The following is a 24,610-nucleotide window of genomic DNA, read 5'->3' as shown; positions in this document are numbered from 1 at the left end:
CAACAAAACTCCACTATGTTTTTCCCTCAGTAATTTTGTGCATGCTCATTTATACATAAACATGCTAATTTTTCATCAGTTCATTGCTTGAACAAGATTGTATGCTTCATATTTTCGTGGGATGTGTGTTTTGCAGTGAGTGAGTGAGTGAGTGAGTGAGTGAGTGAGAGAGAGAGAGTTGATAACACTGGATTTATTAGTGCATTTTACATTTGCTTTTTTTAAATTGCTTGTGAAGCTCTTTGAAAAGTTCAAGTTAAAGTCTACAGTAAAGATATAATTAGTTGTGCTGATGGGTGTTCATATGATATCATCAGGAAAGGGTTCATCCAGTTCAGGCTCTTTCCAGCCAAGTGTTTAGCCCTGTCATTAATAGACGTGTGCAGCACATGGAGGTATGAGCTCTGGATGTTTGCTGCTTTGATAGTGACTGGCTGTTGCAGTCTATCAGCAGCATCAGGTCAGAGGCTGATTATTCCTTTGTGTTATGGCTGAACTGTAGTTAAAATGATCACTTGGTTCTGTGTCTGCACTGTTAGGACTACAGTTAAGTTTTTGTCTTGCGGGTCACAGTCAAACATTACTCTTCTTGTGTTGGTAAAAGCAGCCCAGTGACTCGCATTGAGTTGGTGCTCTGACTGGGATATGTGTTTGAGCTCACCAGCTACCCGCCCTTTCTAAAGTGGCAGGTTACTGCTCACAAGTTGTGCGCATGTGGGGCCCTGTCACTATTACAGGTTAATTTGCATGCTGTCATTTGAAACAAGATACAAAAATGAATCCCAATAAACCAGTTCAACCTCCTGACTAATAAGGTCGATTTCCAGTTCTTCTTCTGTCTTGATATTCTACATCTTTTATGGATACTTGCATGCTTTATGTTAATTTTGGTGTGTGTGTGTGTCTGTGTGTGTGTGTGTGTGTGTGTGTGTATGTGTGTGTGTGTGTGTGTGTGTGTCTGTGTGTGTGTCTGTGTGTGTGTGTGCGCACATCTGATCTAGAACTTAAAAAAGCACTGTTGTGAATTATCTAATACAAAGGAATCTGAAAAATAATTAACTATGTGAAGAGGTGAACTAGAAATTCTCAATCTTAAAGGCTGTAATGCACAATCAAGAAACAGATCTCATACTGATTGTATGTAAGAACTGTGTCAGTTTGCCTTTTCAGCAAACACAGAAGCGTTTTCCTGTTTGTTTCAGAAGAGTTCTTCCAGTTAATAGCAAATTTTACATGGGCTCCATTTTTCTTTGGCTAGATATTTCTTATAACGATAAGAATTATATATAGTGATTTTTCATCTTAACGTTAAATAAATTGGGGGAAATATTAAAATGCACTGTTGTATGTAAATATGGAATGGTACTTCTTTTATGGAGAATAATGTATCATTAAAAGACAATGGAGCAGGGATGTCTCATCATGTGACCCCAGCTGTCAGGACAGATGACTGACTGTGTGGGGACAAAAGTCCCTTTACTTTCTCCATCATCGTTCCATTCCAGCTTTTGTCTTTGGGTTCATCTGTGTTAATTCTTATTTGATGATGTAGTAAATAAACCAAAAGTATGATGTGGTCAGCCTCTTCCATCTAAAAAAATGCATGTTTAAACAATTGTCAAGCACATACAAACAATATTGTTCACATCATTTTGTAATGCAAAAGGTCCCTGTAAAACCTCGCTGCATCAAAGTGTTTTTTTCGGTGTTTGATTGGGAATTTGGCAGCAGTCAACCATATTTTCATGCTAGTTCATAGTCATGACTTGTGAATTAAGGGCATGGTTAGTTAAATTTGCACTGGCATCATTTGATTCATCAGCACTTTTATGTTTGAAATTTTACACTTTGAATTGTTGCTTATTCACGTGTTCAGCAGTTTCATTATCACCCATTTGAAATTGAGGTTCTATCCAGCTGGTGAAGTAAACCTGCCGTTCTTTTCTTCCAAACGTCTGAAACCGGTCTGGCTCCCCAGAAGTTAAATGCAGCTAAGTATTTAAAGTTTAGAGGAGGTGTGTGGAATTGTTTATATGTCCTGCCCACCTAGAACTACACTATCAAAAGAGTGAGGCTAGAGTAGAAATGTAAAGTTAATACTTGACTTTGTGCAGCCACTCTGATTGCAAAATAAATTACAAAAGAGCACTACAGCCACAAAAGTAAAAACAAAAAAACAAAAAAAAAACTGACAATATCGGTTTGTAGTTACAATATTACAAGAAGAGAATGGTGGCAAAGACACACTACAACTACTCCCCCTAACCCTAAACCTAACCCTTAAGTAAAGTCATAAAATATATAAACATGCAAAACAACAGGCCACCCCCCTCGAAATATCAAATATGTAAAAACTACAACTTTATCTCCTAATTTTACAACTTTATTTTCTAAGCCATCACAAAATTACATTACATTCAAAATTGGTTTCTTTCTCTTTTCTTCCCCCTCTGTTTTGGGCCTTGTTATCTTTTTTCCCCATCCTAAGAGAGAGCCATGCCTTTAGCAAAGATCCCAGTTTTGGTTTGTTAGGTTATATTTACTTGTTGTAATGAACAAGCTAGCCAGACCAATGAGACTATCCAGTTAGGGACAACACTGAGACATCCTTTGGAGACTTTGCTCATCTGTAGCATTGCAGTCCTTTAATGTGGTCCAACTAAAAATAGACTGCAAAATGCAACCTGATTTCCCTTACTTCTTGGAGAATAATTCACCCATAATGTCAACTAAAGGGAGAAAATGTCCGTAATTAAAATATGACCCCGCTGTATTTCCTTGTTTAAAACAATACTAAAACAATCTTAAAACGAAACCTTGAGCTGTGAACGCGCAAGAAGGTAGGTCAGACTCTGACTGCCGAGAATGCTCACAGTTCACTTAAAATTAATTTTGGATTTCACTGTGAATGTTGTGCATACATGTTTATGTAATAAATAAATGTGAGTGATTGAGTTATAAATGTTAAATATTAAGATGACATATTATTGTTTATAATTGTTTTGCACCTGGTTGAGATGAGCAGGAAACACTATGTTCTGGTCTCGTGTATCTGCTGATCTGCTGCCTGGAGTGACTTCTCCATGTTGCCCTAAATACTGTTGCATCACTATGCTTTGACACAATACTGCTCAAGAGGTAGGGAAAATGAATGGATGGCCAGCAGGGGGGAAAATGGGGGAATGGACAGATGTGTGGATGGATACATGGAAGACAGAATGCAGAATCAGAAAGGGAGAGGGTCGAGAAAGCAGGAAGGATGATGAGGGAAAGGGGGAGGAGAGAGGCTGGGTTGGGTTGCTAGGGGAGAATGTATCAGACTGCTGCTGAGAGCCTTGCCTGCTATTGGAAGCCACTTGCTTAGCAGGAGAGAGGCGGAAGAGGAGGGAGAGAAGTAGCTAATGAGTATTGTAGGCTGGTTGCTGAGACAGCATTGGGTTTATTTATAGTGCGCTGGCCAGCCAGCCCTTAGATACCAGCAGCGAATCAGCTGACAAAGAAAGAGGGGGCTCCGACCAATGGGAACACAAGAAGGGGGATGCCAGAGTGAGGAAGTTCTGTGAGTGCTTCTCAGTCTCTTAAAGAGACGGTGCAGATTTCTCAGTACTAGGCAGATATTCTCTCTCTCCAGCAGTTCATGTCTGTAAGCAGGCCAGGACCCAGAGCACCACAACAATTCCTGGGACAGTGGTTGGATCATGCTTTCTCTACCTGTTTTAGACAAACACAACACAAAAATGCATGTGCAGCTCAGCTCCGGGGTGCGAAGCTTTTGTTCAGGGATCGATTTGAAAATCTTTATTGGCAAATTACTCATTACTCCATCTTGTGATAAAATGGACACTCTTTTTTTGTGGAGCACACCATATCACCAAAAATAGATACAAGGTTCACAAAATGTAATGCACAAAATATGGAACAAAGACAGGATGAAACTAAGGTGCTCAAGTTTTTTTCTTTTTCCCCCCTTTCTATATCGAAGGATGTGAAAACCATTTTTTTTTTCGTACCTTTGCTTCTTACTTTTCTGTACAGTGAACTGCTGTGCAAAATGTCAGTTGAGGGTCATCATCAGGTCAGCCAAGCAATAGTGAGAAACCTGCGCCCTCTTACGTTCTCCGGCTCATATTTTAATTAACTAAATATTCTGATCCATTTTTCTCCTGCATGTTGCAAAAGAGGTCTCGAGGAAGACTAAAAGAAGATTTATAGATGTAGTGAGAGAGTATATGAAGGGAGTTGGTGTGAGAGAGGAGGATACAGAGAATAGGGTTAGATGGAGAAGGTTGATTTGTTGTGGCAACCCCTGAAGGAAAAAGCCGAAAGGAGAAGAAGATGTTGCAATTTTATTCATATCAAATTGTGCCCAAGTATTTTGTTGTGAACAATAGTTGTTACCAAACTTCCAAATCATTTTTCAAGTTTGCATGTTACTTATTTATTGAAACTTTTACATTTTTTCTGTTTTGCCATCTGGTTTACTGAATGATTTAGATACCTTGTTTGTTTTATTGACAGATCTATTTAACATTTTTGTTTGTATGGCAGACTTTAGTTGGAATGCCTGCAGTTATCGGTGTATAATTTTAAATTATAGCAATTGCACATCGGCCCAAATATGCTATCACTGTCTTTGCTCAATAATAATCAGCAATAAAAATGCTCAGTCACGCCTCTGTTTTAGATTAATTGGGGAAAAAGAAACTAAATATAACCGTCTATATTTTGTATAATTATAGCAAGAAACTTAAAGATGCAAATGCTATCATGTTATCTGCTGACTTTTTAACAAACTGGGATCTTCATCTCTTTGCAAATCTAAATGTAAGGCCTTTTCTTAAAGACCCAGTAGAGCTAACCTTATCTGTCTGTATTTTCAGCTTACCAAAGACAAGTGTCTACAATTAATTTAACTACCAATAGTACATTATATTAAAACCTTACAGATCAATAGTTTTTGTATACCTGACCATTTGATGAAATTACCTCTACAATGATCAAATTTAAACACACTTCAAAAAGTCACTGAAGTTTAAAATTTATACAGACATTTTATCAACTGTCAAGAATACCAGCCAGTATGTCAATATAGACTGGTATTTTATGGTGTTTAGCGTTTTATTCACAATATCAGCATATGTTCAATACTCCAGCGTTTTTGATCTCTATGTAGCCACTTTGAGTTTGCTGTCTAAGCAGCTATGCGACCATGTATATACACTGTTGTTTTTATTTGGCTTCAAACTCAGTTGAGAATGTTGTCTTGAACATGACTTGGATAGCTATCAGTGCAACCACAATTTTCTTGTGAAACTGGGTTCATCATAATTGGTCCAAGTGAAGACAAAAAGGTCCACAGATTTAGTGGTGTGAAAGACAGGGCATGGACCTCTTTATGCTCTTTATTTTTTGACAGGGTGAAGATGAGGAGCTTTTTTTGATACATTTCAGTATCAATAATAAATGGGGTAATATATGCTAAAAACATTCATATGTTAATTATTTGTCCTGAAAAAGTGTGAATGTCTGTATGATGTACACACAAGATAACTGACTGATAGATTCCCATCTGTCCACCCATCATCTACTGCTTATCCTACTCAGGGTATTGATACCTGGAGACCAGCACATAATAATATCAATTATATTGCATACCCTTATTGTATCTTGTATTGGAAATAAGCCACTTGATAAACTCCAAATGTTAATAACACCATCAGCTTATACAATACCGTGTCTGTTTTTTTAGAGAAGCCTTATTTTTTCTTACTCCTCTCATAGAATTGGCAGGTTTTTTTTTCAGTGCATTCATAAACCCATGCTATCCATTGTATTTGTAATATTTTCCACAATAGTGTTTTCCATCCATGCTCCACTGTGGGATATCACTCATTTCTGTCCAGAGAAGTCAGTTGGGATAAAGATGTGGATTTCCTGTCCTTTGTAAATTAAGCCACCATTAATTATGCAACAAGGCTAGCTGTACACTAACCTACTGCAAGTGTGGGTGGCTAGTACACATGGTGTGCTATGTTGCAGGAGGCCAATCTATTTTAAAGAAAACTAATGTATTTCTTTAATCTGACTGTTTTTGTGCTTTTATGCTGATGCTCATGGAAATGTTTGTCCTGTAAATGCTCAAAGAGCAGCTGACACTAATCTTTTTTTAACTATTCTTTAGCTTCTTTTAGGAAATCAATGTGTTTTGGGTTAGTTGATTTAAATTAACTTCTTACATAAGGAATACCAGTTACATTGGAAATATTGAAAGGCTGTTTCTACTTTGACATCTGTGTAAACATGCAGGGAAATGAAACTGGCCAGCATCAAAGGCCATCACAATGCCAAATGAAGTATTAATAAAGGACTATCCAAGACATTTTTGTTAAAAATAAAACATCACGATGTTGGACACACTTTTAATGCAACATTGCAAAATGCATTTTATATTACATATGAGATGGAAAGATACATAAACGCATATAAAGTACGCAGAGCTGCAAACAACAACCAGCAAAGGTTACTGGACATCCAGAGGATGTTGAGCAGGTATCTGGATCTAGAGGCCATAAGCAAAGAGCTTTCTGAAAGATTTCTTATGAATGAATGACTCTAGCCTTTTGTTTTAGAATCCCCAATGTTTTTGACCAGCATGCTCTCTTTCATTGATACAATACTATTTATCAGCTAAGCAAAAGCTTTACAGTGCTAGGAGCAATTCTATTCTAAGCTGCATTTTTAGCTTTTACCCCAGGTACATGACAAGACTGCATAAACCAGTCATAATAATTGTAAAGCAGCTGGCTGCATCAGTAGTTGTTGATTTTTTTTCTTTCTTTCTTTCTTTCTTTTTTTCTTTCTTTTTTTCTTTCTTTCTTTCTTTCTTTCTTTCTTTCTTTCTTTCTTTCTTTCTTTCTTTCTTTCTTTCTTTCTTTCTTTCTTTCTTTCTTTTTCAAGATAACATATTATCTTTATTTGAGTCAAGTTTGAGGTTATAATTTGAGCAGTTGTCTTTTGCCCGATTGTTTATTTTCCAACCTATAATTACTGCAGACTTCCTGGATGAAAAAAGGAAATATCAAGCTGCATTTGCATGTAATGTATGGTAATCAAGAATTGAATAGAATTGTTGTGTAAGAAAAGGTTCGTAGTGGTGATGAACAGTTGGTATCTTCAATTTCTACTCAAGAAGCTAAAGTGACTAATCGGGATTGTTTGGCACTCGGTATAGTTTAGATGTATATTTCTGAATAGATATGATGTTTATTAGTTAAAAATGTGTTGTGTGTTGTGTTGTATTTTATGAATGACATGTTATGTAGGGGTTTCCCTCTAATAATTTTTCTGTCTTTCTCTCTTCAGGTGTAAGCAGCTCAGGATGTCCGCCCACCTCCTCCTCCTCCTCCTCCTCCTCCTCCTCCTCCTCCACTGCCCAGGGCTTCTCCCTCGCTGAGCCAGCCATGACCAGCCAGCACACACATACACACCCCTCCTTCAGCTCCATCCACTCCATGGCAGAGCAGCAGCAGGTAACCAACACATGTGTGCGTGCACACTTATGCATATGCACACACGTGCACTCACAGGAACCTATTGTCTATCCCTCTCTTTCAACTGTTGTCTTTGCAACAATTCAAATCCTGGAACAGACATGATTCTGTTTGTTTTATATACATATATATATATATCAGTATACCATATGTAAAACAATCACATTATGGGTTATTTCACCATATGACTGAAAACAAGTCTGTAACAGTGACATCACTGATAAATTGTTTTTCCTAAGTCTTCAGCATTCTCCACTTAGGACGTGTTGGAGAAAAGGCAAGCAGCCAAACTGAAGCTCCAGACTCAAATGGGAACAGTCAAGATCAGGCTATGGTTAACCATTTGTGGTGTTGGTCTTTGCAATGTGTCCCATTAACTGGGACTACTCAGCCATTGTTGGCAGCTTTTCTGGCCAATTGAATATATTGAATTGGCAGAGAAGGTTTCATTGTATGAAAAGAGAAACTTTATCAGTTCCATCATTTGATCATACTTCCATTTGGAACTTGTTTATCAGACAGTGGGTTGTATGGTATCACCTAAAATCTTACTCTAACATCTCATACACTATTTGTCACATTATATATGTTGGTCTTTAAAGTTATCGTTTGTATTGTTTGCAAAAATGTTTAAAAAAAAATGGGTCCAGCAGGACAGTCCTATTTTGACAGCCAACACAGCAATCAAATATACCAAGTGACTAAGTAGTCCAAGCAATGTATCTGCTGTCATTTTGTTCAAATCCTGGTGTTTTACAGCTCACATTGAACCATGATACCCGTCATATATTCCACTGAAGGTCTGGACATATGATGGATAAAATAGATAATGCATTTTGCCTGCCTGTTACTGGATAATGAGCATTAGATTAAATACAAATAAAAGTATGTTTCCCGCATTTAGCACTGGAGGTGTTTTGAAAATGTGGAATACAAATATCCCATCTCAAGATTGATTTTCCGCTACTTAGCAGATATAGCCAAATCTGTATTGAAGGTGAAGGGTGTACTGTGTACACACAGTGGCATGGATAAGTATTTTCCATCATATTAATGCAGCAAGTACATGCTAGCTGTTTATATTAGCAGGGTTTTCAAGCGCATCCTATTGGTCCAGATGTAGGTGATGTGAGGAAGCACAACAGTCTGCTTTTGTGGGCTTGTAGAATATTGAACAGAACCCTGGAGGTAGCACCCTATGAGTGCAAGCGGAGCTGCCACCCAAACCCATGATGTATTAACTTTTAGCCGTAGCCAGAGCCCCTTTGAGTCAATAAAACCTATGTTCAGCTTGTGCTGCAAAATGCTTAAAGCACACTGATTATCTCCAGTTTTTGTTTTGATGAAATCTACACTCATCTGGAATACAATCCAAGTGTGCTCTCCTTCAACTTGACTGAATCCAGTGTTGCTTGAATTGAAATATAAAGTATCTTGAAAATTGCTTTATGCAGTACATTGCAGTTTTTCTGTGAAATGGGAACTTGTTGTATGCGTAATGCCCAGACAGCAAACACTACCTACTTAACTGAAATACTGGGAATGAAGAAGTACACCAACTAACACATAAAGCCTAGTCTGTTTCTTGGAAGAGCAGTGACGAATGAAATGGTAGTCCATTTTTGGGTCAAATGTGTCTGGGGTGCAAAGTGGCGGTGTGGATTTGTTCCCAAATACAAAATAAGGTCTTACATATTTTGGGGCCGTCATACTTACTTTCTATCCAGAATGGTGAAGTGTATCTACTCTATGAAGGTATCACACTGCCACCTGGAAAAGTTCATGCAAAAAAGATGACTTTGACACCCACCAACTGGAAAGGACCGTGCAACCTTTCGTTTGATTGCAGAGCAGAGAACCAACTTTCTGCCCTCTCAAACATAATCCTAATATTGGGAATTTGTTGTGTTTTCAAAATGATGTCTTTGGGATATCAAGGCTAATGATCCATGTTTGCCAATAGATACTCAATAGATACTCAAATTCTTGGAGGTTAAACATGATGAGAGTTTATAAGGTACTGCAGTAATTCTATGCAGACCTACTACAGGTAGCTACTTTTCTAAATGTATACATCAAGACAGTGAGTACTTACAGTTTTCAGAGAATCTGCATTAAATGTTGCCTTTTTAACCGCATCGGGCTGCGTGGAATGAGAGAACATCAAGGCAGACTGTGGTCACCTTTGGAAACAGGCTAACCATTGCAAACAGTATTTTGGTTGATTTTGTCACTTTTCTAATCTTGCTAGTGCCCTCTAACTGACAACACAAATAGTTGTGTGAGACTAAAGAACAGTTGCTCGTAAAATACTTTGTCTCACCCAGTTTTTGTAATCAAATTATCTTTTCATTTGTTACAAGCACTGTTCCCTCTAAGCTGCGCGTTTGCACAGTCGCGCACATTTATTTTATTTACAGTTCAGCTTGGATTTTATTTGGTGCGCAGCATAGATTTGCTGTGCGCGGAGAATGCTGGAGCAGTGCACGATTGCGCAAATGGCTTAGAGGGAACAGTGGTGACAAGCCACATTCAGGGATCCCTTATTGTCATAAATAATGTTCACCAGGATACATTACCACTAAATCATGTGGCCTGACTTAATGATTCCAAATTCAAAAAAGCAAACTATGTAGTCTGAACACTAAAGCTGTGTAATATGACATTCAAAGTTTTGATTTAACTTGGCCTTACCTTGATCCTTGTGTCATCCCATTTTAAATGTCTTCTCCGTGTACTACATTATATTATGCTGTATATAAAAGACCCCTTTTTCAAATTTTGTCACAGCTAATGCATCTCCTTGATGCATCAAATAACCATCCCAGCTTTTCCCAATAACAGTAGTAGCTTCAGTTCTGTCAGTCTTTATAAACAAGCAATCAAAATGATATAACCAGTGCTATTATATAACTACCTATGTTAAATGTGAGACTGTGAACATATGTACAGAATTTGTGAATTGAACATCATATTTCTAGTTTGGTTGCAAATCTGAATGTTTAGCTATTAGCTAGATTCTATTTGGCTTCAAAATGTTAAATTTTTTCCCTGATGTGGTTTGACTTACTACAGCATTTCTTAATGTAGCATTGACCTTCCATGGCAGTCTTTTCAATAACCACAACAGAAAATCAAATACAGCCTCAAGCTCATAGTTCCAATTCACAAATATATGCCAGTAAAAATCCATGACTGTTCTGACTGTAATAAGTCGCCAGTGTGTATGTATTGTATTAGTTATACATATATTGTGTTCAATTTGGAGTTATTATTGTTAATACTTAATACAAACACTGGCAGCAAAAACATATAATGCACAGTAAACGTTTGAACATCAAATAAACACTGTTTATACTTACTATATATCATTTTCAACTTGTTTATTTTTCCTACCTTATTAAAAATGATAAAGCTGATTTAAAGCATGGAAATGCTTCTTCACACTGGAAACATGTATAAAGTATTGTTCTACTCTGTAGGTGCTGTCTGATATGACCATACTCCAGCGGAGGATTCCCCCTAGTTTCAGAGACCCTGCCAGTGCCCCATTGAGGAAACTCTCTGTTGACCTCATCAAAACTTACAAGCACATCAATGAGGTAAGTCACATGTGTGGCTTTGCTTAAAATGATTTAAATTTTCTGATTTTCAGCATATTTCTAGGTTGTCTGTTTCATATGTTTGTGACGATTGAGGGATCCAGTTAAGCAACGAGATGGTTTCTCTTTCTACAGAGTTGATTTTATTTCAGAACTTTGAAGCAAATTAACATATTTGCTAAAAAAATATTTTCAAAACAGCAGACATCGTGAAGTGTTTGGTTATGAAGAAAGCTTTCCATAAAGTTAATGCCTGTTAAGTTAGGCATACTGAAGTAAAGACATACTCCTCGTCTTATAATATTGTTATGTATAAAAAAGTTTGTGAATTATTGTGAATTTTTTATTGACATTATGAAATACCACTTCCCCAATCAGGAACAGTGTGAAGGAAAATAATTAGCTCTTGGTTATTGATGATACAAAGCTGATTTAGCAGAGAACCTTGTTTGTTTTTATCCACAGGTGTACTATACTAAGAAAAAGCGGCGGGCCCAGCAGGTCCCCCCTGAAGACAGCAGTACCAAGAAGGAGAGAAAAGTCTATAATGACGGCTATGACGATGACAACTACGACTACATTGTCAAAAATGGAGAAAAGTGGCTGGACCGCTATGAGATAGACTCACTGATTGGGAAGGGCTCCTTCGGACAAGTGAGGAAAACTCAGTCCACTATATTGCTCTTTATTTCCTTAGAAGCTCCATCGCAATTGATTAAAATCACATATATTTGCAATATTGACAACAAATTCAGTTTATTGGATATCAAAAGTGATTAGTTACAAATGACTGTCAACTTCCACATTTAGATGTAGTACTTTAGTGTCAGAGCATCAGATGAGTGACAGATTACTCTCTACATAGATCTAGTCATAGACTGATGTATTTTTGGGCAAAGTAGGCTTAAGAATCATGAAGACTTTCTAAATACATTTTGTTAGTATCCCATTCTCTTCTGACTTTAAAGTTAAATGCACAATCATGGCTAGAACTATGGAGAACTTCCGTATGTCCTTTGTCAAGAAATTATGGTTAAAATTCCATAAAACTTGTTAAACAAGTTTAAAATAATTTTTTTATTAACTTTATTAATTTATAAACTTCATATATACCAATCAATGTTGGCAATGGAAAAAAAGGCATCTCTGACCATTTCCATGTTTATGACCTCTAAAAATTAAGTATTTGCAACAATTGCAAGGTTTTTCAGGAACTACAGTTTTGAAGTATTCATCAATTGTTAAAGGACATTTGCTTTTTGACTTAGTTACGGCAGAAGAAGACTATTTCTATATCTTCACATAAACTGCACTTTGATGAGCTGATTATAGTTTAGATTTAAAGGTTGTTTTTTCAAGATTGAAGCTGTATCACAAATAATTATTTCAGGGATCATCTGAAAGTTGAAAACTTACCCCACTTTGCATTTTTGCAGCTTCTAGCTACAATTAATGGCATAATTTTGACAATTTTTCAAGAGAAAGCCTGCCTTTTAAATCCAAGTTATGTGATTTAATTACTGGAACAGCTGAAATGATGATTGCTGGATTATTGAATCCTCATCTCAAAATAATTATTTCAACACTATTGGTATGGACTAATTCTTTCCACTCATAAAGACCGTCTGTTTGTCTGTGTTTGTCTCCACAGGTGGTGAAGGCTTACGACCACCACGAGCAAGAATGGGTTGCCATTAAGATCATAAAGAACAAAAAGGCGTTTCTAAACCAGGCACAGATTGAACTTCGCCTGTTGGAGCTCATGAACAAGCATGACACTGAGATGAAATATTACATAGGTATGATGGATGACATGCATGTTAATTTTTGCACTAAGTGGAAGCACTCACAGTCATTTGGTTTCAATGTAATTAAGCAAACCAGTGCAGAGAGTTTTCAAAAGGTGCTCATCAGCAACATCATCAAACATAGAATGAAGACACATCCTCTGCAAAATACTTTGTATTGCTTGTTTTCAGACTTGCAGAATCACCATTCAGCACCATTTACCCAACATAGCCTATATTGTTTTTACCAATAATTTATACTTAATCATTAATGAATTGACGTGTGCATTTAAGGATTAAAGGAAGTTGTGAAAAAATGATCTAAAGGAATCTTAAGTTGAATAAGTCAGCTTTGTAATACATTAGAATGAGCATTTACTGTCCACTTGACCTCCCGAGCCCTAGTTCAATAAAAGTCAATTTTTTTAAAAAGATCCAAGAAGTGTTAAGGCTTGCGATTTAGGAAATTAACAGGAGTACACATGAATGAATTGGAAATGGAAAGTAGTATGGCCTTGACTTGATTTTTTTTTTTCCCCCAGAGTATCTCTTAACATTCTTTTTTTTCTCCCATTTCTCTGTGTGTGTGTGTGTGTGTGTGTGTGTGTTTGTGTGTTTGTGTGTGTGTGTGTGTGTGTGTGTGTGTGTGTGGATCTGTCTGTGCAGTCCACCTGAAGCGTCACTTTATGTTTAGGAACCATCTGTGTTTGGTGTTTGAGTTGTTGAGCTACAACCTGTACGATCTGTTAAGGAACACAAACTTCAGAGGGGTTTCTCTCAACCTCACCAGGAAATTCGCGCAGCAGCTCTGCACAGGTGCGCAAATGCAAACACACACGCACAGACACTCACACAAATGTAGACAGGTGGGCTCTCCCTTTTCTCTTTTATTACAATTTTTTTTTGTAGTTTTTACTGTCAGCTTCCAAATAAAAGATCTAACAGCCAGCTGATCTGTTCATAGACTTCGTTTGATTTTGAGGTTGTTATTATTCACCTGATGAAATCCTGTCCCGGTGTTTGAGTCTAGAGCTCCTGCCCAGTGGTCATTGGATAACTGAGGCATCCCTGCATGATGGCCAACAATTGGAAAAGGAAATACCTCAAATATATTATTCATCCCCAAAAAACTTCAATTTTTCACAGCGAGACTCCAGTGATCCGGATTATAGTTTATACATATCATTTGTCTCTTACTATAGATGCCATCATCTCCTCTACTTGAAATCGGCTTTTTCTTTGCAGAGGGACATTTTATATTAAAAAAAATCTACACATTTCCGCAGCTTTATTATTCCTGGCCACTCCAGAGCTGTCAATCATTCACTGCGACCTGAAACCAGAGAACATCCTGCTCTGTAATCCCAAGAGATCTGCCATCAAGATAGTTGACTTTGGATCCTCCTGCCAGCTTGGACAGAGGGTAAGAAGCACACACAAACCTTCCAGTTATTAGTATATATATTATATTTCTAACACCGGCTCTCTAAATTCCTTTGCATGCACCTGCTGTCCTCCTCATAGATTTACCAGTATATCCAGAGCAGGTTTTACCGCTCCCCTGAGGTTCTCTTGGGAATGCCGTATGACCTTGCGATAGACATGTGGTCTCTGGGATGCATCCTTGTGGAGATGCATACAGGAGAGCCCCTCTTCAGTGGCTCCAACGAGGTAAAAGCAATTAAAAAATACTTGTTGCAGGGCACAAATTAGGTATTTGTGTGTGAAGTTAAGATCCAGGTTTTCTTCTAAGCAAGAGAATGTTCTTGAATCAACTAAGGCTGGGGTCACCAAGTCTGTTGATTAGGTTTACTTTCCCAATAGTGAATACAGATTTGATTAGAGTCTTCCAGATTGCAACTGAAATCCGATCTAAATCCAGTCATGTAATAGGTGAAAGGATGCAGTATTGACCAGGGTTCCCACACACTCTGAAAAACCCGACAATGACATAATGGTAACATTTATGGATATATTTTAAGTAATATTGAACAGCTGACATCTCTTCAGTCCTTCCTCACACATTTACGCGTGATAGATTAAAAACAGAAAATGTACCCTAAAATGATCTCTTCAAAAAGGAAATGTTGACTACATACCCACAGTTACCAAACAGACAGAGCAGAAAAGGATCATCCCTCTCAATAGCTCCCATTTGAGCTTAGACAACCAATTTCACAGCATGTACTACACTCTGTGGAAGTCAAACCCACAGGTTTTGTTTGTGTTTAGGTATAAAAATTAAATGCACAAGTGCGATAGCTGAGACTGATAGGCTTCTATCATGTTTGGTTCTTGGTAGTTAATTACACCAGATATGAATTACTTGTCAGTCATTCAGGTCAATCATTTCAAATAAGCATGTGTTTTTGTCTGTTCAGCATCTTGACCAAATAGGGTCCTCTTGCTATTTCAGAAAGGACATTTTAAAATTCAGTTTATTGGAATATCCTGCAATGAGTGTCAGCCCAACCTCATCATAGAACATATTAGTTTAGACAAGATGTTTGTAAGATGTGCTTTGCAGGGGGCATCCTGAAAAAAGAAGTGTGTTGTGCTCACAATGAGTGCACCTATTTGTTTAACATTGCCACTTTAATCCACATGAGCATTATCAGTACAAAGGCTGATATATGTTTATGTGTGTGTGTATGTGTTTGTGTGTGCATGTGCAGGTTGACCAGATGAATAAGATTGTCGAGGTACTGGGGGTCCCACCCAGCCACATGCTGGATGCAGCTCCTAAAGCCAGGAAGTATTTTGACAAGCTGTCAGATGGTCTGTGGACAGTGAAGAAGAACAAGGACATCAAGAAGGTATTTGATTTCAGTTACACACAAAGTTCTAATCAATGTCAACCTATAGGAAAATTATATTTAGAATATGATATGTTTGCTTTTTTTTAGAAAAATTTAAAGTAGGCACAATATCAAAATATATTTTTGTTGTTAAAATTGTTTCAATGGCACTCTTGGTTGGTTAAGATGCTATCCGATGCAGTGAGAAGCACTTCACTCTGTTAATTATATTTAATGTGGTTCACACATGTTTAGAAATGCACAGAAACAGCACAGTAATCATATATATACATTGCAAAAAGAAGAAAGAAGAAAAGACCCCAAGGGCTCATTGAAGATCTTAACCAAGATAAAATCATATTTTAGAAGCTCAAACCTGTGTTTGCAGATGAGTGTTTCAATAATATAGATTTAAATACAGATTTAAATCTCTTTTCACAAGATTTATACATTAATGACAATCAGGGTTCAACCCTGTTTGTTTTTCAGGTCAATATTGATACCAGTAATTGGTGAATGACAAAGGCCAATCTATGTTTTCCAGCTACACTCACACTAAGGCAGTGTTTTTTTTAGAACCTGGCACCAGAGTGAATCTGCTGATTCCAGGTTTCGTTAGACTCTTTAAAACTTTCTGCAACTCCCATTCATTCACATATATGTTTTGATACATAAAAAGAATTCATCTGCCCAATTGGTTATAACCACCCAGTATGTATATTAAAAAAGAGGACAAAAATGTGAATTAAGGGTTTTGCTTAGCAAAAACATGTATTGTCATTGCTTCAAATGGGAATTATTAGCAGCGTGTTTTCTTCAAGTGTCCACGTTAAATTATTTACACTTCCTTTTCCTCCTTCTGTGAGGTTTTGAACTGCACAGTTAGAATTTTGGAATAGATTTCCTCACATATGATTTACCTTTACGTTTCCCAGGAGTATAAACCCCCAGCCACAAGGCGTCTTCATGAGATTTTGGGTGTGGAGACTGGAGGCCCAGGGGGGCGAAGAGCAGGGGAGCCAGGACATGCCCCCTGTGACTACCTGAAGTTTAAAGGTATAGCTGTCCCTTGTATTGATCTGTATACCTGTGAAGACACACCGTTCTTGTAATAACTTATAAAAGGTGTGTATCAAACCATGTAATTGCCTCACGTGGCAGCCTAAGTCATTGTTATTTTTGCCGTTGTCCCTTGGAGGGATCGAAACACTTCTTTTACACCAAGAGAAAGGAATAGTAGGCAAATACCTTAGAAACAAAAGACACTTGATTGAAACAAAAATTGCTCTCAGCAAAGGAGTGAGCGTACTGAGGGAAATTGGATATTAACCTGTTTCAAAATACTTTTCAATTTTCCACCTAAAAATAAACAAACAGATTTATAATAGACAATGAGACATGTCATATTTTGCATGTTGATTTTTTTTTTCCATCTTGAGTCCCCTACAATGACAACATTTGTATAAATAGAGGGTATGTAATAACACTGGGTAATTAAAAAATGGGTATATTTACAAATTAATACTCACAACATTGTGTACAAAAATGACAAATAACACATAAACAAGACAGAGATGGAAAAAACATAAAACCATGAGATGTAGGACAAACAATTTTTTTTTAATCATCTCATGGATTTTCTTTTTAAATTGACTGAGATCAGTTTAATGACTTCAGAAAATTAGGACCCTGCCATTTAGTGATTGGTCTTACAATTAAAGACGAATGTCGTACGGACATTTCTTTTAAAACTACCCGAAATGTTGGGAATTGACCTCTTTTATTTTATATTACTTTCTATCCACATTAAAGAAAATGTCAAAGTAGCAGCTTTGAGGCAGGTTATTTAGCTCTCCATGCATGGGGCATCATCGCCATCTGTTGGCAAAACCAATAATTACAATATATAATGACAAACTGGCCAGACCTGTGGAAGGTTTTTTTTTCTTGACAGCAGAATTTACGATGCCATCAGCTCAACCATTAAATACCCAGTTTGAAGGTAGCATTAGCAACTTTAAGATCACTTGCAGTGATGAAAACTGAAGCTGAACAGCAAAAGCAGACAAGCTAAGAGTTGCAGCGGACCATTCAAAGATATTGATTCAGCTCTTGCCCTTTGTTGTTACGTTGCTCAGTAAATTCCAGTAGGGGCTGTATAGATGGGAGATGTCTTTTAAAATATTTTGAAATCCATAAAAAAGTCTTTCTTTTGTATGAAAATGTAGGCAAAAAGGTATTCGTATCCTTTCCAATAAGGTCCAAATTTAATGCAGCAGTCAGAGGTATAAGTCCATGCTTTCTCAATTTGCAGACTTCCTGAAATAGAACACCAATGTCAGTGGCAGAGATTCTGATGTCTTGTGCTAACAACAATCAGTGTAGCTTTAACTCTAAACCTTCAAGATTTGTCTATTTATTTATTACATATTTTCCCAACCCATAGTCTTAAAGCCTGGCACAGCTGACTCAAGTCTCAAATGACATCACTAAAAGCATTTATCAACTCTTGCATGTCTCCCTCTGGAGATTTTCTTTTTCAACATAAGCAGCAGAACTCTGCAGTACATGAGAGGAGATGCTAATAGGCAGACTTAGCTTTAAAGATGAGGCTTTGTGTCGAGCATCTGACGTCAGACTGGTTCAAAGTAGGGATGAGAATACCTGATCAGTTGTGGGAAAGCAAGGCTTACCTTGGTTTTCTGGGCAATTTTCAATGCAGCTATTTTGTTTGGTGCACCTGAACCCTGAATAGTGACAGGAATTAAACCAAGAAAGTGTGAATGAGTTAAAGCTGAAAAATCAACTGAAACAGGATACTGTCAAAGAATTCACGAGAAACCCTCATCAAATTATCAAGAACCTACCCTCTGTTTGAAAATAGCAGGGAATCAGCAAGGATTCGTTTTAATTTGACATCCACTTCACAGGAGCACCCTTTACTTTGGGTTAGACAGAGAAATATTGAAAATTGATTTTCTATCAAATTCAACACCTGACAATGGGTTTGACTGACTCTTTTGAGCACAGACGCTCTACATGCTTTTGACCTGTTTACTGAAAAATATCCAACCCTGTTCATTACGTCTCATTCCAGATCTGATCCTGCGCATGCTGGACTACGACCCAAAAAGCCGCATCACACCATTCTATGCCCTGCAGCACAATTTCTTCAAGAAGACGACAGATGAAGGAACCAACACCAGTTCATCGACATCCACCTCTCCTGCCATGGACCACTCTCATTCAACCTCCACTACTAGCTCTGTTTCTAGCTCTGGTAAAACATCCACAGCCACCTCTACCCACTGCACTTACCTGAAGGTCTTATTATTATTTTTCATATCAGATGACTTCCTTCTGGGTTGACCAAAGCAGCAGTGGAAAATCATCAACCTTTCTGTATGGCAATCTGTATGACTTAGCTGATACTCCTGTCTTAGCAGACTGCATTTACTTGTTCTTTGGCCCAAAAATATTTTGCAGAATGAAAAGAAACTCGCTTTAGGATGCCTAGCTGGGTTGAGATGCCATGAAATAGATTGCAGATGGTATTTCTAACACATTTAAGAAAACTGCCAAGTCTGAGCTCTAATGTCTGTCTGTCTTGTGATCCAGGTGGCTCAAGTGGTTCTTCCAATGACAACCGCAACTACCGTTACAGTAACCGATACTACAACTCTGCTGTTACACATTCAGACTATGAGATGACCAGCCCTCAGGTACAAACTGCACCTTCACTCACAAGCTCTTCATATTTAGTTCTATGAGTTTGATTTCCCTTGCTGATGTTTCCTTTTTCCACATAGACATTTCGAAATTAACTACACCTGCATCAAATGAATACAGTATTATTTAAAGCTTAAGTACCATAATTCTTTTAAAAATCTTTTTAAAAATGCTCTTTGCATGCTGGGTCTGCCTGTTCAAACTAGAGTGAAAAGTAAAATCCACCTTGGCTGTTTTTTCAGTCATTTTATAAATGACATGCAATGTTTTGATCGCTTTTTGTACAGCTTCTGCAGGTCAAGCTCAGTGATCAAGGCAATTGTCAGTGGAGTAGGAGTCTGACTCAACATCCACAGTGGGAGCTTATTTATTATAGAGCATTCATTTTCACCCTGATTTCATTTTTTTAATTAATGATCCCCATGTGAAGCAAATACGTTAGAAGATTCACCAAGACTGTTCTAACTGGTGTTGGTGAACTTGTTTATATGCAGCCCGGGCTCTGACCGTTCTTGACTGAGGCAGGGAAGTGTGTGGTGTGTTTTCATGCAGCTTTTTGGCTCTGGGAGAAGCAGTGTTGGATAACACAACAGCCATCCTCCAGGGGTTCTGGCTGTGGGGTATCTGTTTCATCTTGCCTAGAGAATCTGTCTGACCTGTGTGTCTGTATCATCCCTCCTAATCAGGCTCCCTCCCAGCAGCAGATGAGGATGTGGCCAGGCAGTGATGGTGGAGGTGGGGGTCAGGACCCAGCATACACCCAGTTGCTGCTCCACAAGCCGGCTCCTTCCCAACAACACCAGCGCCACTTCCTGGACCCACCCCATCACCCCCACCCAACTTACTCCCACCATGGGAACGGCGGGCGCGGCCTGCGACAGGGTGGACAGACGGGCATCGGTGGAGGGGGAGGCCAGCAGGGATCCTCGCCCCAGATGAGTGACAGCATGGATGTGGGCGTGTCCCTAGGGCTGCACCACCTGGGGGCGGTGTCTTCCATGGAGGCCTCTCAGTTTGGCTCTGCCTCCTTGCCCCTTGCTCTGCCAATCGGACTGTCTGCCTTCCGGACTCGGACGGCCCCCACCGCCCCAGGGCCACAAGCCCCCCCCCCTGAGGACTACTACCCTGCCTCCAACAACAATAACCCCGCTGCAGGGGGCAGAGGGAGGCCGGACTCAGACGAGGGGCCAGCCAACTCTTGATAAAACCTGAACCATGCCCTAAAGCCATACAATTTTAACTACAACTACACACACACACAGCCAGAGTTCAGAGACAAAGAGATGAACTTTGTGCTGAAGGAGACAGTTTGTACTGCATGAGAGGAGGAGGCGGAAGGAGGAGGAGACTGGGAAAACTCTCCTTTTATCCTGTTTTAGGTTTTTTTTTTGTCTTCTGTTGCGACTGTAATTGGAAAGGAATGATTGTGACAAGTTTGTTTTTATTAATATTATTGTTGTTTAATATTATTTGATTTTTTTTTCTCTGTGGTTTGAGGAGTTGTGTGTTCTACTTGGTTGTTTGAGCCTGGAGAGGAGGAGGAAGATGAAGAGGAAAGAGAGGAGCCGCGCCTTTCCATTTCACTCCATGTGGAGTCTGCGAGTGGAAGGAGAGCGCACGTTCACCAGTTAGTTACATTAGTGAATTCACATTTACAGCTTTTAGAGGCAAGCGGTCTTACCACAAACACACACACGCCCTACATACACACACACACACACACACACACACACACACTCTCTACAAACACACACACATGCACGTACTGCTGCATCAAGAAGACAAGCTGGTTTCAGCGGGGAGAAAACACCAATGTGTGTGATTCAGGACTCATGGATTCTTTCTCCGGGTTTTCAAGTTTTTCTTTGAGTTGGGGTCCTCCCTCCATCGCTCTCCGCCCACTGGTGACAAGGTGCGGAGAGAGGGAGGGAGGAAGGCGGGGAGGAAGGGAGGTGGAGGGAAGAGAAGGTGACAGGACACTGATGCCTTCCTGGCGCTCACAGGGATCTTCTCCTCGTCCTCCCCCTGTCCCTGCTCTCCTCTTCCTCTCCTCCCTCCCCCGTTGTGTTTCTCCTCCAGACAGCTCCTCCTCTCTGTGCTGCTAATCACCATGACAACTGGTCCGGATTGCTGCTAAAGATCCAACACAGATCAATAATAAAAATAAAAAGAAATAGAAACAGAAATTAAAAAAAACTTTTTAACCCTTCTGCTTAAGAGAAAAGGATAAAGTAAGAACCACTGCATCTCAATGTATTTATTACTATTTAACAAGAAAAAACAAACTGAAAGTAACCCTTTTTTCTGCTCTTCTTTGTTTGGTTGCCTTCTTTCTGCAGGTGAGCTCTGATTGGCTATTGTAACAGTGACAGTAACTGGTGACATGGGAATGTCACTGGTTGTGGGGGCTGGGTGGAGGGGAGGGTTTGGGGCAAAATAAAGTTGGATATATAATAAGAATAAAGAGTATACTTTTGCACACCAAAGTCAAACAAACATCAGATCTCCGCTTTTCTTCCTACTAACCTCATCCCTGACCTCCTGCCTCGTCAGAGCCAAGCTGATCCACAGGTCACACTGGACGCTGTTGTAAATTTACACTCGCTGCATGCTGATATGTAGTGTCAACGCTCATGAATGCATGACACAAAGAATCATATTAGCCATTACAATGTTCCAAAGACAGCTGCCAGACAATCAGCTGCTTTTTGATGTAACTGGCAGAAACTGGTTAGAAATGTACTTAAAATAAACCATTTGGGAAATAATTCCACTTTGCAATGAGAAAAAAAGGTTTTAGAAACTGTTGTCAAAGGCAGTAGCCCAAAAATTCAGAAACCTTAATACAGAAGGGATAGATGTATTTATCCCAAAATGTTTCCATGATGTTCCACTAAGTAATTTTCCAGATGTATAAAAACAAAATACTCGGAAAGTGACTTTGAAATAACCCTGTATCCAGTTATCAATCACTCTCGAAAGGCATTAAATAAGTGTTGTGAGTGATCCAAACCCTTGGTTGATAAAAAAAGACTGCGTAACAGGATGGATTTAAGGCCACTCTCTGAGAACACATTTGCGGGGTGTCTGGGTCGCAGGTGGTGGCCATGTGTCACATTCAAGAACCACAGGATGCTCTGAGCAGAAAATACGTCATCATGCGGACGTCAACAGCCAGCATTTTATAATAACAGGAAAAAATGGCCAAAAGCCCACAGTGACCCAGTGTGTTTTTTTTTTTGCAGTGTGTGCGTACGAGCCTGTTAAACTTATGAATGGCTAGCATGCGCCCCTCCCTCTCTCTCCATCTCTCTCTCTCTCTCTCTCTCTCACACACACACACACACACACACACACACACACACACACAGACACGTTGAAAGTAAATCTAGCTTGACCAGCAGTTTATCTTTTTACCCCTCCCCGTCACTCATAATCCCATCATCCATTGAGATCATTTCAATCACAAGAGTGAAATGAGTTAAAATAATCCAACACGGATTATAACTTTGAAATGATTCTCTTTCATTTATAGTAGATGATAGCAATATATTTTGTTTGAAAGAAATACTAACTCAGGCTTTTCACTTCTTTCTCCTGCCAGCCAGAGAGAGCATTGGGAAGTGATCACTTACTTGACGGCAGATGGAAAAGTTAAATTATTTTTCTGTTTTTTGTGCCTTCTGGTTCAAGTTTATTTTAAAATGTGAAATTTGAAGATGTTTTATATTCATAAGCGGTATTAATTGTGCATGAGCAAAACCCACCGCCAAAATGTGCATTTCTTTGTTACATTCTGACATTTTTCACAATCTGCTGATTATTGAAATTGGGGGGAGATGTTCATTACCCTAGGCATGTGTTGGGGTGCAGAGGAGAGAAGCATCACGTTCAGTGCGATACACACTTCCAGAGGTCAGACATGTCACTTCATGATCATATTGACAACATGCAGTTTAGAGCCAGCCTAAAGGTTGAGATTTTTTCTGAAGAGGTAATAAGTTAATAAATGAAGTCAGTGGAAATGATAATGGAAATAACCGAGACACTGAGCAATTGAACCAAGCCTGATGTTTGACACTGAGCTTCAGACACCAACTGCATGCAAAAGGTTAGTGTGAAGGCAATATTTGTTTTGTTCTTAGGAGTGAGGGAAACAACAGTTTTCTTGATTATAACTTTAACCGAATCATACACAGTATTTTTACAACTTGTGAATTAACCCCAGAAAATGTTAGGGATCCCCCTGCTGAAGGCCCAACTTCCAGTCAGAACACGTCCAATGTATTACATGCTGTACATTTAAGTGGCTCTCTCATGTTGTGCTTTAAAATGTTTCAAGTAAAAAAGATGACACATGTCAAATGTTATTGGGATTTTTAAAGATTTTAAAATGTGGAAAGAACAGCATGCTCAACTATCGGTTCTCCAGGATGGAGGTAGAGTGACTGATGGCGTCTCCTCCCTGTAGACTCAATACATATTTACCCGGGATACAGGAATATATGGCTCCCCACTGTTTCCCAGAGGTCTTTTTAAGTAACTGATATTACTTTAACATTTCTGTGTTCTATCTGATACAATTATTACCACTCAACATCATATTGTCGACAGTTAAAGTTCATCTATGTCGGATGCATTTCACACGCATTTATAAACTAGGAAAAGCTTGATAGTGTCTCTGTATTTCTGATAACCCCTAAGTCCTGAGTATATACCTGCGTCTGTATTTCAGGTAGGTTCGACATAGACAGACATAAATGTTTTCATGATCAAATGACCTCTTGTATTCTCTACAGTGTCAAGCCACCCCTGGTAGAGATGGATGATCCATGTTGGGCCTCCACCCCTCGCAAAGCCTTTCATGGGACTCATCGAACTGATGAGGGTAGGAGGTATTTTGCCATCCTCTTAGTACATCCTCAGAATGTGATCTGCTATTTAAGCGCATCACCGCCTCCACCTGTTTAAGATGTGGTATTTACACCTTATCCCATTAATTCTCTTCCAGATGAATAATTAACTGTTTTTGATATTCTTTGAAATCACATATCACAAACATAAAAAGTGAGAAAATAGAAACTGTGAGCTCAAATTACTGAAACACAACAGAGATGGATATTGGAAGAGAAATCTTAAATTAA

At 38.7% G+C, this 24,610-nt stretch overlaps 1 protein-coding gene across 2 annotated transcripts in view; it reads left to right on the top strand.

The window, feature by feature from the left end:
- Window positions 1–21,962, top strand: part of dyrk1b (dual-specificity tyrosine-(Y)-phosphorylation regulated kinase 1B) — a 53,531-nt gene extending 31,569 nt beyond the window's left edge. For both annotated transcript variants that reach the window (XM_086154881.1, XM_086154880.1), the window contains exons 2-13: window positions 7,363–7,529; window positions 11,033–11,152; window positions 11,618–11,806; window positions 12,804–12,951; window positions 13,606–13,755; window positions 14,226–14,362; window positions 14,464–14,610; window positions 15,615–15,755; window positions 16,673–16,793; window positions 18,835–19,017; window positions 19,356–19,459; window positions 20,153–21,962. In XM_086154881.1, the coding sequence (XP_086011007.1) occupies window positions 7,461–7,529; window positions 11,033–11,152; window positions 11,618–11,806; window positions 12,804–12,951; window positions 13,606–13,755; window positions 14,226–14,362; window positions 14,464–14,610; window positions 15,615–15,755; window positions 16,673–16,793; window positions 18,835–19,017; window positions 19,356–19,459; window positions 20,153–20,668 (2,025 nt within the window). In that variant the 5' untranslated portion in view covers window positions 7,363–7,460 and the 3' untranslated portion in view covers window positions 20,669–21,962. The remainder of the gene's footprint in view (window positions 1–7,362; window positions 7,530–11,032; window positions 11,153–11,617; window positions 11,807–12,803; window positions 12,952–13,605; window positions 13,756–14,225; window positions 14,363–14,463; window positions 14,611–15,614; window positions 15,756–16,672; window positions 16,794–18,834; window positions 19,018–19,355; window positions 19,460–20,152) is intronic.
- Window positions 21,963–24,610: the final 2,648 nt, after the last annotated feature.

The sequence above is a fragment of the Fistularia commersonii genome, chromosome 11 (assembly GCF_037954325.1).
Source record: "Fistularia commersonii isolate RoL2024-O1a breed Wild chromosome 11, RoL_Fcom_v1.0, whole genome shotgun sequence".
Classification (NCBI taxonomy): domain Eukaryota; kingdom Metazoa; phylum Chordata; class Actinopteri; order Syngnathiformes; family Fistulariidae; genus Fistularia; species Fistularia commersonii.
The sequence above is the reverse complement of the archived record's forward strand: the minus strand, read 5'-3'. Positions and strand labels throughout refer to the sequence as shown.